At 43.7% G+C, this 13,534-nt stretch overlaps 1 protein-coding gene across 1 annotated transcript in view; it reads left to right on the top strand.

Annotated features, from left to right (window-relative positions):
* The window catches only part of tubgcp3 (tubulin gamma complex component 3), a 28,317-nt gene extending 16,178 nt beyond the window's left edge, over window positions 1–12,139 (top strand). The window contains exons 13-22 of the mRNA XM_076302979.1: window positions 890–1,001; window positions 2,275–2,464; window positions 2,844–2,979; window positions 3,099–3,167; window positions 3,279–3,414; window positions 5,632–5,720; window positions 7,016–7,147; window positions 8,454–8,594; window positions 10,178–10,294; window positions 10,801–12,139. Coding sequence (XP_076159094.1) covers window positions 890–1,001; window positions 2,275–2,464; window positions 2,844–2,979; window positions 3,099–3,167; window positions 3,279–3,414; window positions 5,632–5,720; window positions 7,016–7,147; window positions 8,454–8,594; window positions 10,178–10,294; window positions 10,801–10,962 — 1,284 coding nt within the window. The 3' untranslated portion in view covers window positions 10,963–12,139. The remainder of the gene's footprint in view (window positions 1–889; window positions 1,002–2,274; window positions 2,465–2,843; window positions 2,980–3,098; window positions 3,168–3,278; window positions 3,415–5,631; window positions 5,721–7,015; window positions 7,148–8,453; window positions 8,595–10,177; window positions 10,295–10,800) is intronic.
* The last annotated feature ends 1,395 nt before the right edge of the window (window positions 12,140–13,534 follow it).

The raw sequence follows: 13,534 nt of genomic DNA, 5'->3' as shown, positions 1-13,534 counted from the left end.
AAAACCATAAAATGGGAAATATGTATAACACAAAACAAAAAGAAAAAGTTGGTAATATCTTTGACAATTACTTTCAGATAAATATGCTTTTCAAGAGCACAAACCCTTCATGCCTGACACTCCACCTGCCATTATCTTCAAAATGCTGTAACTTTGGTTATCATACCAGATGTGTTTTGTAGAGATATATAAAGTTGTATTTTTTACCCAAGATGTTAACATGCACGTGATCGTCCCCTGCTTGCTTGAGTGGTTGTGGTTAACCCTACTCTGTTTTTTCAATGTCCATTTATTCATTTCCTCTAAAAAGTCAATGATCCTAAAACACTACGCGGCTGCTCTGAAATCTTTGGTCTGTTAAGTAATTTCAATGTGCCATTCATTATATAGTAGTTTATGGACAATCTTTGTTTTATTTTTTTGTCATAGAATTTTACATTTGACTTAGAGTTGGAACTCTCGTAGTGTGAGCCTCGACTACATCATAGTTTTATCTCAGTTGACTTGAAGGTGTTGTGCCTGAAACCATGGCTGGCTTTTCTCGTTGCTTCTATAGTAGGCCAAACCTGTACTCTGAAAGGAACATTAGCTTTGACTTCTGGCGGAATTGAGTTCTCAGTGGCTTGATGTCTGGTGAGGGAGACAAAAAAAATCAGAATACCAGACGTTCCCCTCTCATGCAACAGTAATGGAATACCCAGGAGACACTGACCACGGGAATACATACGAGAAATGAAATTAGTTCGTCTCTCTCCGTTACTGTCCAGTCGTGTGTCTGCCCCGCGTCCGGTCCCCGCGTGACTCATGTATCCTTTCATCTCTGTTCTTCGACCTCCCTGTCTACAGCTGTTTTCTCTGACCCATCCGTCTCCTTCGCCCCCAACCACAGGTCCTGCTTATTGGGAAATCCATCAACTTCCTGCATCAGGTTTGCCACGACCGGACGCCGCCCGGCAAGATCCTGCACGCCTCCTCCAAGGCCGCCGACTCGCCAAAAGATGGTAACGACCACTGCCCGGTCCCGCCCCCTTTACTCCCCTCCGGAGACGTCCAGGCACATGCCTGCCCTAGCAGGGTTTCGGGAGATGAAAGAGCTGTTTATTGAACCTTAGAACAGCAAATGGGCGGAGGATTGATCTGTTGGCGGACGGCTGGCACAATAGTTATCTGTTGTTTTCGGCCTGTAGTCTCCAGTTTTAAACGTGCCAATCGACAGCGGCCTTGTAGAGTGTTGAGTGTAAGTGTGAGTGTCTTCCACTCCACTCAGCCTTCATTAATCAATACTCTCGCTGGCCGGCGTCCCCTTGGCCTCGTCCTTGGGTTTGACGCTGCCGCCGCACACTACAGCACTGCACTGTTCACGGGCCACTACGCTCTCCTCTCCCCTCCTCTCCTCTCCTCTCCTCCTTTCCTCTCCCCTCTCATCTCTCCTCTCCTCCCCTCCTCTCCCCTCTCATCTCTCCTCTCCTCCTCTCCCCTCCTCTATCCTCTCTCCTCTCCTCCTCTCCCCTCTCCTCTCCTCCTTTCCTCTCCCCTCTCATCTCTCCTCTCCTCCCCTCCTCTCCCCTCTCCTCTCCTCCTTTCCTCTCCCCTCTCCTCTCTCCTCTCCTCCTTTACTCTCCCCTCTCATCTCTCCTCTCCTCCTCTCCCCTCTCATCTCTCCTCTCCTCCCCTCCTCTCCCCTCTCATCTCTCCTTTCCTCTCCTCCTTTCCTCTAAGCGCAGTTGAGGAGTGGCTCAGAAGCACATCACATTTGGCAATTTTGGCAGTGATTTTAGTTTTATAATGCTGAAGTTTTATAGTGATTTTTAGTTTTATAGTGATTTTTTGTTTTATAGAGATTTTAGTTTTATAGTGATTAAGGTTTATAGATTTCTTCATATTTCATGCTCCCACTGGCTGTTTGGTTGCAGCGTAACTGTGTTTATGTTAGACTGATGAGGGTATGTGTTGGTCAGGTTGTTGAGGTGTGTGTTGGTCAGGTTGATGAAGTGTATTTTGATCAGGTTGGTGAAGTGTGTTGGTCAGGTTGGTGAAGTGTGTGTTGGTCAGGTCGGTGAAGTGTGTGTTGGTCAGGTTGATGAAGTGTGTGTTGGTCAGGTTGGTGAAGTGTGTGTTGGTCAGGTTGATGAAGTGTGTGTTGGTCAGGTTGATGAAGTGTGTTTTGGTCAGGTTGGTGAAGTGTGTGTTGGTCAGGTTGTTGAAGTGTGTGTTGGTCAGGTTGTTGAAGTGTGTGTTCTGAGGGCAGTCTCTCCGTCTGTGCTTGTCCCTAAGCTGCGGAGCTGTTCACGGACCTGGAGGGAGTGTTCCAAGAGAAGATCGACGCGGCCTACTTTGAGACCAGCAAGTATCTGCTGGGCGTCCTCAACAAGAACTACCTCCTGCTGGAGCATCTGCAGGCCATGAGGAGGTACCTGCTGCTGGGCCAGGGCGACTTCATCAGACACCTCATGGACCTCCTCAAGTAAGAACACACACACACACACACACACACACACACACACACACACACACACACACACACACACACACACACACACACACACTGGGCCAGGGAGACTTCATCAAGCGCCTCATGGACCTCCTCAAGTAAGAACACACACACACGCACACACACACACACACACACACACACACACTGGGCCAGGGAGACTTCATCAGGCGCCTCATGGACCTGCTCAAGTAAGAACCAATACACACACACCCCTATGTTGTCTGTTCTATAAACACACACTCTATAACACAGTTGCACAGAGATTGAATACTCTTTTGTATTAGTCACACACACACACACACACACACACACACTCTGACCTTGTGCCCGCTGTGCCGTTGCCCACTAGGCCAGAACTGGCGCGTCCGGCCACCACGCTGTACCAGCACAACCTGACGGGCATCCTAGAGACTGCCGTCCGAGCGACCAACGCCCAGTTCGACAGCCCCGAGATCCTCAAGAGGCTGGACGTTCGGCTGCTGGAGGTAGCGATCTAGAGGCTGCATCTGCATCCTGTTTGTGACTCCAGACCTCCTCAATCCCACAATGCTGCTCTCTGTCTGTGCGTGTGGGGCTGTAGCGTAACATGTGGTCTTTGTTGCAGGTGTCCCCAGGAGACACTGGCTGGGATGTGTTCAGTCTGGACTACCATGTAGAGGGGCCCATCGCCACAGTATGTTTCTGTCCCTCGGTGCCTCATTCGGATCTGCTCCTTCTGTTGTTTCACAACCAGCCAGTTGGTGCGACTGCTTTAATTGTGTGTGTGTGTGTGTGTGTGTGACAGGTGTTCACACGGGAGTGTATGAGCCACTATCTGCGGGTGTTTAACTTCCTGTGGAGGGCAAAGCGCATGGAGTACATCCTCACAGACATCTGGAAAGGCCAGATGTGCAACGCTAAGCTGCTGAAGAGCATGCCTGGTGAGAATCCTCTTATTCTATATTCTATATTCTAAAGAGCATGCCTGGTGAGAATCCTCTTATTCTATATTCTAAAGAGCATGCCTGGTGAGAATCCTCTTTGCTGTTCTATATTCTATATTCTAAAGAGCATGCCTGGTGAGAATCCTCTTTGCTGTTCTATATTCTATATTCTAAAGAGCATGCCTGGTGAGAATCCTCTTTGCTATTCTATAGACTCTTTCAAGAGAGTTCCATTATCAGTATCATAGTTGGCCCCACAAGGCTTCCGTTTTAACATTCCATATGTTATCTTAATGCAGAGAAAGTAGATTGGGAACCAATGAGTGGTCAGCAGCACAATTAATTGCTGCCTTTCGCGATTTGCTAATTGCATTCAGATTGCGATTTCAGTTAGATCCATTAATCTTTCATTCCTATTCCTGCAACAAAGACAATAGCGGACGGAGCAGCGTAGTCGCCAGCGTACCCGTGACACCAAGACATAGAACTACATTTAAGAAATAACAAACGCAAAAGATGCCGGAAGGAGCGGCGTAGTCGCCAGCGTACCCGTGCCACCAAGACATACAAGCCAGACAACAAACAAATTAATAAATAAAAATTAAAAATAAAATTAGTCCAATTTCCAACCGGCTGAAAATGTCCAAAGGCAATGATTACTCGCGTGAAACTGCGCACAGCTGTGTCTCCACAACCGATGCATGCAACGCCAACAAAGTTCTTTACACTCACTGGCAGTCTGGAGATAACGTGAACGTTAGGCCTTGTTATAGTCTGGATATCACTGGAAGCATAACAGTCCGAAGTCATAGGCGATCTTGTAGATCAGCAACTCGGTGGACTTTTAACAGCGACCGTTTGTTGGTCCGTAATGCAGAGTTCTTCAACGTTAACGTTAACGTTAGTCTGCTCAATCCAGACTCCAGGCAGTTGGCATGGCAGCTCACTGGTCAGAAACAGCTCGGCGGCCTCAGCAGATCTTTCTCAGAGTAGCTCCAGCTGCTGTCCCGAGAAATCTCCTCGACCACACACTGAAGTGCAGCACCGGCTCACAGATGGATGGGAAGGATGTAAGAGGCCCAGGGCAAAAGCTAGCCATAGCAAGCTCCCAATGGACAGACGTTAACAACATCAGCCGACTTGAAAGCAGTAAAAAGGACTAAGAGAATATCAAAAATAACGTAAATAACGAGAGAAAACATTTAACTAGACAAATCCAATACAAAAAATAAATGTGACATTACATACAATTACGAACATTGCATAAAAACAAACAAAAACATGATGCCAGACGGAGTGGCGTGTCTCGCCAGCATCCCCGTAACCTAGCAACCTGATATATTGAATTCTAAAGAGCATGCCTGGTGAGAATCCTCTTTGCTGTTCTATATTCTATATTCTAAAGAGCATGCCTGGTGAGAATCCTCTTTGCTGTTCTATATTCTATATTCTAAAGAGCATGCCTGGTGAGAATCCTCTTTGCTGTTCTATATTCTATATTCTAAAGAGCATGCCTGGTGAGAATCCTCTTTGCTGTTCTATATTCTATATTCTAAAGAGCATGCCTGGTGAGAATCCTCTTTGCTATTCTATACTCTATATTCTAAAGAGCATGCCTGGTGAGAATCCTCTTTGCTATTCTATAGACTCTTTCAAGAGAGTTATCAGTATCATAGTTGGCCCCACAAGGCTTCCGTTTTAACATTCCATATGTTATCTTAATGCAGAGAAAGTAGATTGGGAACCAATGAGTGGTCAGCAGCACAATTAATTGCTGCCTTTCGCGATTTGCTAATTGCATTCAGATTGCGATTTCAGTTAGATCCATTAATCTTTCATTCCTATTCCTGTCCATATGAGCACACTTCTCTGTCTCTGTATTGAGTGAGCCCTCATTGCAGTTGAGTCTGACTTCCAGTAGAGGGTGTATAGAGTCCAGTTTATTTTCTATTTAGATATGTGTGGATGGATAATGTGTGTGTGAGATGTGAATCATGATGTGTGGATGCATAATGTGTGTGTGAGATGTGAATCATGATGTGTGGATGCATAATGTGTGTGTGAGATGTGAATCATGATGTGTGGATGCATAATGTGTGTGTGAGATGTGACACAGAGAGTGTGTACTGCTGTGACTTGGAGTGGCTTGTCCTGTCCTAACATATGAATAGACTTTGTGTCGGTCTGTTGGCTGATGTTGCGTTGTGTCCCCAGAGTTGTCGGGGGAGCTGCATCAGTGTCACATCCTGGCCTCTGAGATGGTCCATTTCATCCACCAGATGCAGTACTACATCACGTTTGAGGTCAGTTTGGTCCACCTCACACAAATATACACATAAACACAGCCAACACACACACAGTACTAGATCACGTTTGAGGTCAGTTTGGTCCACCTCACAGAAACATACACATAAACACAGCCAACACACACACAGTACTACATCACGTTTGAGGTCAGTTTGGTCCACCTCACACAAACATACACATAAACACAGCCAACACACACACAGTACTAGATCACGTTTGAGGTCAGTTTGGTCCACCTCACAGAAACATACACATAAACACAGCCAACACACACACAGTACTACATCACATTTGAGGTCAGTTTGGTCCACCTCACACGAACATACACATAAACACAGCCAACACACACACAGTACTACATCACGTTTGAGGTCAGTTTGGTCCCCCATACACAAACATACACATAAACACACACAGTTTTTTTGATTGACAAATACTGATTAAAGCACCAACACTGTGAGCTCAATGTAGTCTGTGTGTCTGACAATCCAAGTAACTCGCTCGCTCACTCACTCACTCACACAAAAGCACTCACACAAAATCGCAATTAGGCATACACTCACTCTAGCACAAACACACACAATCAAGCATACTCACTCTAGCACAAACACACACAATCAAGCATACACTCACTCTAACACAAACACACACAAGAATCCACTCACTCAGTCATACACAAGCATTCATACATGTAAGAATTCACTCACATACACATAAGCGCTCACTCACTCATGCACACACACACACAAGCACACACTCACACACACAGACATGCACACACACATTTTATTTCATTCCCCACATGGACTACGTTGATCTAATTATGCTGTCCAGCTGCCCATCCATCTGAGTTTTACTGTTTTCCTTCCATAGAGTGTGTGTGTGTGTGTGTGTGTGTGTGTGTGTGTGTGTGTGTGTGTGTGTGTGTGTGTGTGTGTGTGTGTGTGTGTGTGTGTGTGTGTGTGTGTGTGTGTGTGTGTGTGTGTGTGTGTGTGTGTGTGTGTGTGTGTGTGTGTGTGTGTGTGTGTGTGTGTGTGTGTGTGTGTGTGTCCACTATAGAGATGTGTGTGTGTGTCCACTATAGAGATGTGTGTGTGTGTCCACTATAGAGATGTGTGTGTGTGTCCACTATAGAGATGTGTGTGTGTGTCCACTATAGAGATATGTGTGTGTGTGTCCACTATAGAGATATGTGTGTGTGTGTCCACTATAGAGATATGTGTGTGTGTGTCCACTATAGAGATATGTGTGTGTGTGTCCACTAAAGAGATATGTTTGTGTATGTCCCTAGGTGCTGGAGTGCTCCTGGGATGAGTTGTGGAATAAGGTGCAGCAGGCTCAGGATCTGGACCACATCATCGCTGCTCACGATGTCTTTCTGGACACGGTCATCGCACGCTGTCTTTTAGACACCAACAACAGGGTACGCTCCATACAATCAGCTGGTACACGGTCATCACACGCTGTCTTTTAGACACCAACAACAGTGGGCAACAACAACAACCACCACCACCAGTGGGCAGCCGTGGCCCACTGGTTAGCACTCTGGACTTGTAACCGGAGGGTTGCCAGTTCGAGCCCCGACCAGTGGGCTGCAGCTGAAGTGCCCTTGAGCAAGGCACCTAACCCCTCACTGCTCCCCGAGCACCGCCGTTGTAGCAGGCAGCTCACTGCGCCGGGATTAGTGTGTGCTTCACCTCACTGTGTGTACACTGTGTGCTGTGTGTGTTTCATTAATTCACCGATTGGGTTAAATGCAGAGACCAAATTTACTATACTATACAACAGGGTACGCTCCATACAATCAGCTGGTACATATACACGGTCATCACACGCTGTCTTTTAGACACCAACAACAGGGTACGCTCCATACAATCAGCTGGTACACGGTCATCACACGCTGTCTTTTAGACACCAACAACAGGGTACGCTCCATACAATCAGCTGGTGCACGGTCATCACACGCTGTCTTTTAGACACCAACAACAGGGTACATATACACGGTCATCACACGCTGTCTTTTAGACACCAACAACAGGGTACGCTCCATACAATCAGCTGGTACATATACACGGTCATCACATGCTGTCTTTTAGACACCAACAACAGGGTACGCTCCATACAATCAGCTGGTACATGGTCATCACACGCTGTCTCTTATACAGGATTTCAGCATGATTTGGCCACAATTTTGTCGTAGCTGACACATTTCCAGCGTCGTGCCCGAAGTAGAGGTTTTGCTGTTCGTTTTTAGAAATCTATACAAAACTTAAACTGATGTTTGTTTGTTGATACCTCAAAATTCTGCTTCTTGCAGCTTCTTAAACTTATATATTCTTATCTTTGCTTACTACTTTTTTACAGCAAACTAAATATCTTTAGTGCGTGGAAAAAACAAAGCATTTGAAGATATAATCAACATTTACCAATCAACCTTTTTTCTGTAATTTTATCGATCAAACAACTTATCGACTAATCAAAAATAATCGACAGATCAATCGACTTTGGAAATAATCTTTAGTTGCAGACACACACATTCACACACACATTCACACACACATTCACACACACACTCACACACACATTCACTCACACACACACACACACACACATTAATTACAGTGCAGCATAATGTATAAGTATATAATATATACTATATATATATATATATATATATATACATTAATTACAGTGCAGCACTGTAACAATGCATGTCTCTCTCTGTGCAGTCCCTGTTGAACCAGCTGCGAGCCATCTTTGACCAGATCATCGAGTTCCAGAGCACTCAGGACTCTCTGTACCGATCGGCCCTGGAGGAGCTGCAGCTTCGGCTGCAGTTTGAGGAGCGCAAGAGGCAGCGACAGCAGGAGGTAGGTTACCTCTTAACCAGGGCTGGAATTAACTACCAGCCACTACCAATGGATGGTAAAATACATTAGCCACTCAACAGGAAATCATTGTTTTGTGTCTGAGGTCTGAGAACATCCCTGCTCTTAACTGGTCCAGAATCAGTCCTTAACACTTCACTTTGACACTTTTATCCAAAGCATCTCACAACGGCGGGTTCGGACCCGGGCTGACCACCTGTCAGGCTCTGACATCAACACGGCTCCGCTATGCCCACTCTTTTGTATCCCAGAAGAGTATTTCGACCCTGTTCAAAATATCTTTTATACTATTTTTGCACGATTTTTCAATTGATTTCTGTGAAGTACAATTTTGGATATAGATATCCACTTATCTTTTTTAGATATCTTTCTTTAGTGTTGATGTTTTTGCCTGGCCTAAATGGGTGTATGTGGTTGTGACTAGGACAAGGACAAGAAATTTGATCGTGCATACCAAACAGTCCCAAGCTTACATTAGCAACGATCGCAGATCATTGTCCGCTGTTATAGCCCATTGATGTGTCCTTGTACTTGTACTATCTGACATCTTGCATCAACCGCCTGAAAATGACATGGATCAGGATCCCGTTTTACACACACACACACACTACATTAAAACACCTAACGGGCAGCCAAATTAGGCCCTCGGTATATACCTGGTGTCGGCTTTCTCCGGCGATTGATTTTTTAGTCCCATAAAAGCTTCGTCAGACGTTGAGCGTGTACCGAAAACAAACTGCGGTCAGGTGGCTGCCATCTGTGTTGTTGTTTATAGCCGCACGGTAATGGCCGAGGCCAGCGCTGCTGAAAGGTTCTGTTCGTCAACGTCGTCTGTCTCGACTCGTCACCTCGACCTGCTCCCTCATCGGTCAGCCTGGTTCCACGGCGACAGCGGGAGTGTTGGGAACAGAGAAGCTGACCATAAACCAGGCCTGCGCTGACCGAGACACAGGGCAGTCAGTTCCGCACTCCTAATTCATCCTCTCCCACAGCAGTGGGCTGTGTTCTAATGATGGTGCCCATAGAAGGTGCTCTTGTGTGAAGGGCGGGCGGTACATATGTTCTACAGCAGGGCTGGCCAATACATTTCTCTAGAGGGCCATAATGTCTTTGATAAAGTAAGCCGTGCACAAAGGCAAATTTGTGGCATACCTTAGCATGCTTCATATTGAAATGTCTGTTACTGTAAGTTGTATTCTTTGAAGACAGCGATACGTTCTTTGCTAATTAAACATGTTACTTTTTACTTACTTGAACCATCATCTTTTAACTTATTTGCCATATCCATTGAAATGCAAGCGCTGCACTATCGTGAAACTTCACCTGACATTTGAGGACAGTGAAGAAGAGTAATGTTCAGTTAGCACGATTTTAACTGTAGACAGCACAACTTACCAACTTCACTTAATTAAAGTAGTTTGCTGGCCATATGCTGCCCATGTGTGTTATACTGTGCGTTAAAAGAGAATATTAGATATGCAGCCATCAAGTAGGTGATGTTGATCGCTCTGCCATTATGATGTTTATAGTTAATATTAAGTGTGTGTGTGTGTGTGTGTGTGTAGGGTGAATGGGGTGTGACCACAGAGGATGAGGCTGCTGAGACTAAGCGGATTCAGGAATTCCAAGACTTTCATGCCAAAATGCGCTCTGAGCTCCGGATACTGTCATACTCGTACCAAGTAAGTGTGCACTTCGTCAACACAGTGTTTTCATAGGAATGCTCTAATCTCTTGAAAGATATCTCACACTTTATATTGATTCAGTTTGCCATCAAACATCTGATTTCAATGACTTATCAGGTATATTTTCTCAGCCAAGTAATATATAATGTAAAACTTGCACCATTAGTCACATAGTACAGCTTCAGCAAGCATAAAAGAAACTTCTGGCTGTTCAGTAGAACTTCATGTAGGCTAAAGTGCAGACACATACATACATACATACATACATACATACATACATACATTCATACATACATTGATACATACATATAGATGTTCTAACTGTACCTGCCAGAATGGGAACACAAGGCCATGCTCCCTAGCTTTTTCCAGCTGATAGTATTATAATAATTGTGTATTGTAAATTGTAAATTCACTCGTCAAAGTGCACCACTACATCACATGAAAAACTCTGCACTGTTATTCTGGTCTGCGTTTGACTCTGGTTGTCTCTCCACGTGAAGGGGATTGTCCAGCAGTTCCTGGTGCTACTCATGACCAGCACGGACGAAAGCCTGCAGTTTCTGAGTTTCCGTCTGGACTTCAACGAGCACTACAAAGCCCGGGATCCCCGTCTGCGCGTCTCTCTGGGAACCTCCAGGGGGCGACGCAGCTCCAATATGTGAGCCAGGGAGAGTGGGCGTGGCCCACTGGCCCCCGCTACAGCTTACAGGCCACACCCACATCATGGAACTCCAGCCTTCACTGACCGAGGGGTAGAAAGAAAGAAAAAAGAAAGAAAAAAGAAAGAAAGAGAAAAGAAGGAAATAAAGAAAGAAGGGAAGAAAGAAAGAAAGAAAGAAAAGAAAGTGTGAGAAAGAAAGGACAGAGAGAAAAGATGGATAGAAAGAAAAATAATATGTTGAATTATCCACAGCCTTTCCCCTATGCCATTGCCAAATAAATAAAAGTGCACACACACACACACACACACACACACACACACACACGCTCACTCTCAGAATATATAGAACACGATATTCCAAAGGAAGAATTTGTTTTTAGAAGTGTGTAACTAGTAGGACAAGGTCACAGGTCTGCAATCAGTGCTCTGTCATGGTATCAGTGCATCAAAGTGTTTAAACTTTTCCATTTTGTGTTAATGTGTGTTTACATGATTATTTAATGATTTACTTTTTGTACGTGTGTTTTTGTCTATTCAGTTTACATCATAAATGTATGATATTAATTGTTTTTGTTTTGTTTTGGCCTGTATGTTAGGTTTTGATGGCATAAAATGCCAATGTAAAAAAGCTATAATCTTTCAGAGAGGTCTTCAGCCTTATTGCTACACAGTCTTTTGTCTATTTAAATAATTTCCATTTTGAATGTCTACTTGTGACTTTTCCATCTCCCTGTTGCAGTCTGTGACCTTTGTTCTGCCTGTATAAACAGCAAGCATTGACCAGCCCCTCCATTTCTTAGCTGCGTAAGGTGAATTTGTCCGATTCTTTGCACTTGCCGCCTTTTTAAAAAGAAAAGTAAACATGTAAAGTTGCCTAGTGTGAGGGAAGCGTACGGGCCCTGCGCTGTGTCCTTATTGAGGTGGTGCTAGTGGGGAGACAGCGCCACCTGTGGGCTATGCCGTTTTCTGAGTTCTGTTGACGTGTGAATCCACCTTCCACCCAGTTTCCAACAACGTCATCGTCCCATTGTTATTAAGTTATCGCGGGGTGGGGAAGGAGGAGAGATCATCTTTCTCTCAACCCTTCTTCACTGTATAGCACAGATTTATAGTTAAGTATATGATGTAAGCAAACACATTGTCATTTTTCTCTTTAATAAATAAACTTTTTTTAACAACCTGTGTGGACATGTTGCACTACTTGAATATCCCATTAGCTTTAGCAGAAAGTGGAGCATCTTATTCAATGTCACAATGGAGTGGACTCACAAAGATGGTGGATCATTTGTACTTGTAATGGCACATTGCCATTGTGAAGCAAAGTCTTTTCAGCTGGCCTTGACAGCCATGCTGCATGGAGCCTTGTCATTGCACATTTTTCATATATATTATATGTATTCACAGATTTCAATATCAATGACTTGTCTGTTAATAGTTGTTTCCGCCAAAAAATGTATTCCTTTTTACTATAATAGGGTGTTTTCTCAAAATTAGGTTTCCGTACACTGTGGAGGAGAAATATCCACTTCAGTAACACCTACTTAAACTATTCATTAGAGATTTCTTCCCATCTATATTTTGTGCTTGATTAGGGAGGAGTTATGTTGATATATTGTCAATAGCCTGATATTTTACATTTTATACTAAACACATCTGACTCGAAATAGTATTTTCTATGGGATGATAGAGAAACATAGCCACAGTCCCTTTAATTTTGTCTTTTTGCTAATGTGTCAAGAATGAAACAATACATTTTTAATCTGGCTTCATCCAATTTTCAAATTGTGTGTTTTGTAATATAAGCAAATTATGGTACATTTTATAATAACTGCCTAATTTGCATAAACATACAATCTCTAATAATAATAATAATACATTTCTAATAATAATAATCTCTAATAATAATAATAATACATTTTTTCTTTAGTATGATGTCACTAATCAGCTGGAGAAGTTTCATAGTGATAGCTATTAATTGAAAAATTTCCCCTATTGTACTCAATTTACTTTGTGTTGGGCACAACTTTGGCCTTAATATAATCTCGAATTTTTTTGAAAAAATCCACTCCATCTACGGCGGTAGACTTTTAGTATATGATTCAGGAGGGTATTAGGACCAATAAAAACTATGAGTCATTTCTGTTGCAATTTTTTTGTCTTTTTGGGCTAGATTGACTGGCCTACTTGCATTTGTGTATGGACCATTAAACTGCATGCTCATAGACAATGGTTATCAGAGGTTTTCATGAGCCCATACAATGATTTTCTTTACAGAAAAAGGTCTGGTTTTAATGCAGTGCCATCTGAGGTCCAAAAGACCACAGCCATCCAATATTTTCTTTCAGCCCTGTTTAAAGATTTTGCTGGATTTTGTGAATATTTGAATGACACTGTATATGTACTGTAGATGATGAAATCCTCCTCCACATCTTTACTTCTGATACTCTCTATGGGATGCTCTTTTTTTATCCCCATTCATGGTTCCAGTTCACCTAATTAGTTGTGAAATGTTGCTCCCTTTGTTGTCTTTATCATTACACAACTTTTCCAGCCTTTTGTTGCCCCTGTCCCAA

Source organism: Alosa pseudoharengus, unplaced genomic scaffold (genome assembly GCF_046254945.1).
Source record: "Alosa pseudoharengus isolate Yale_2024_CS ecotype anadromous, Long Island Sound unplaced genomic scaffold, YU_APseudo_1.1 YU_APseudo_1.1_scf_24, whole genome shotgun sequence".
Classification (NCBI taxonomy): Eukaryota; Metazoa; Chordata; class Actinopteri; order Clupeiformes; family Clupeidae; genus Alosa; species Alosa pseudoharengus.
The sequence above is the reverse complement of the archived record's forward strand: the minus strand, read 5'-3'. Positions and strand labels throughout refer to the sequence as shown.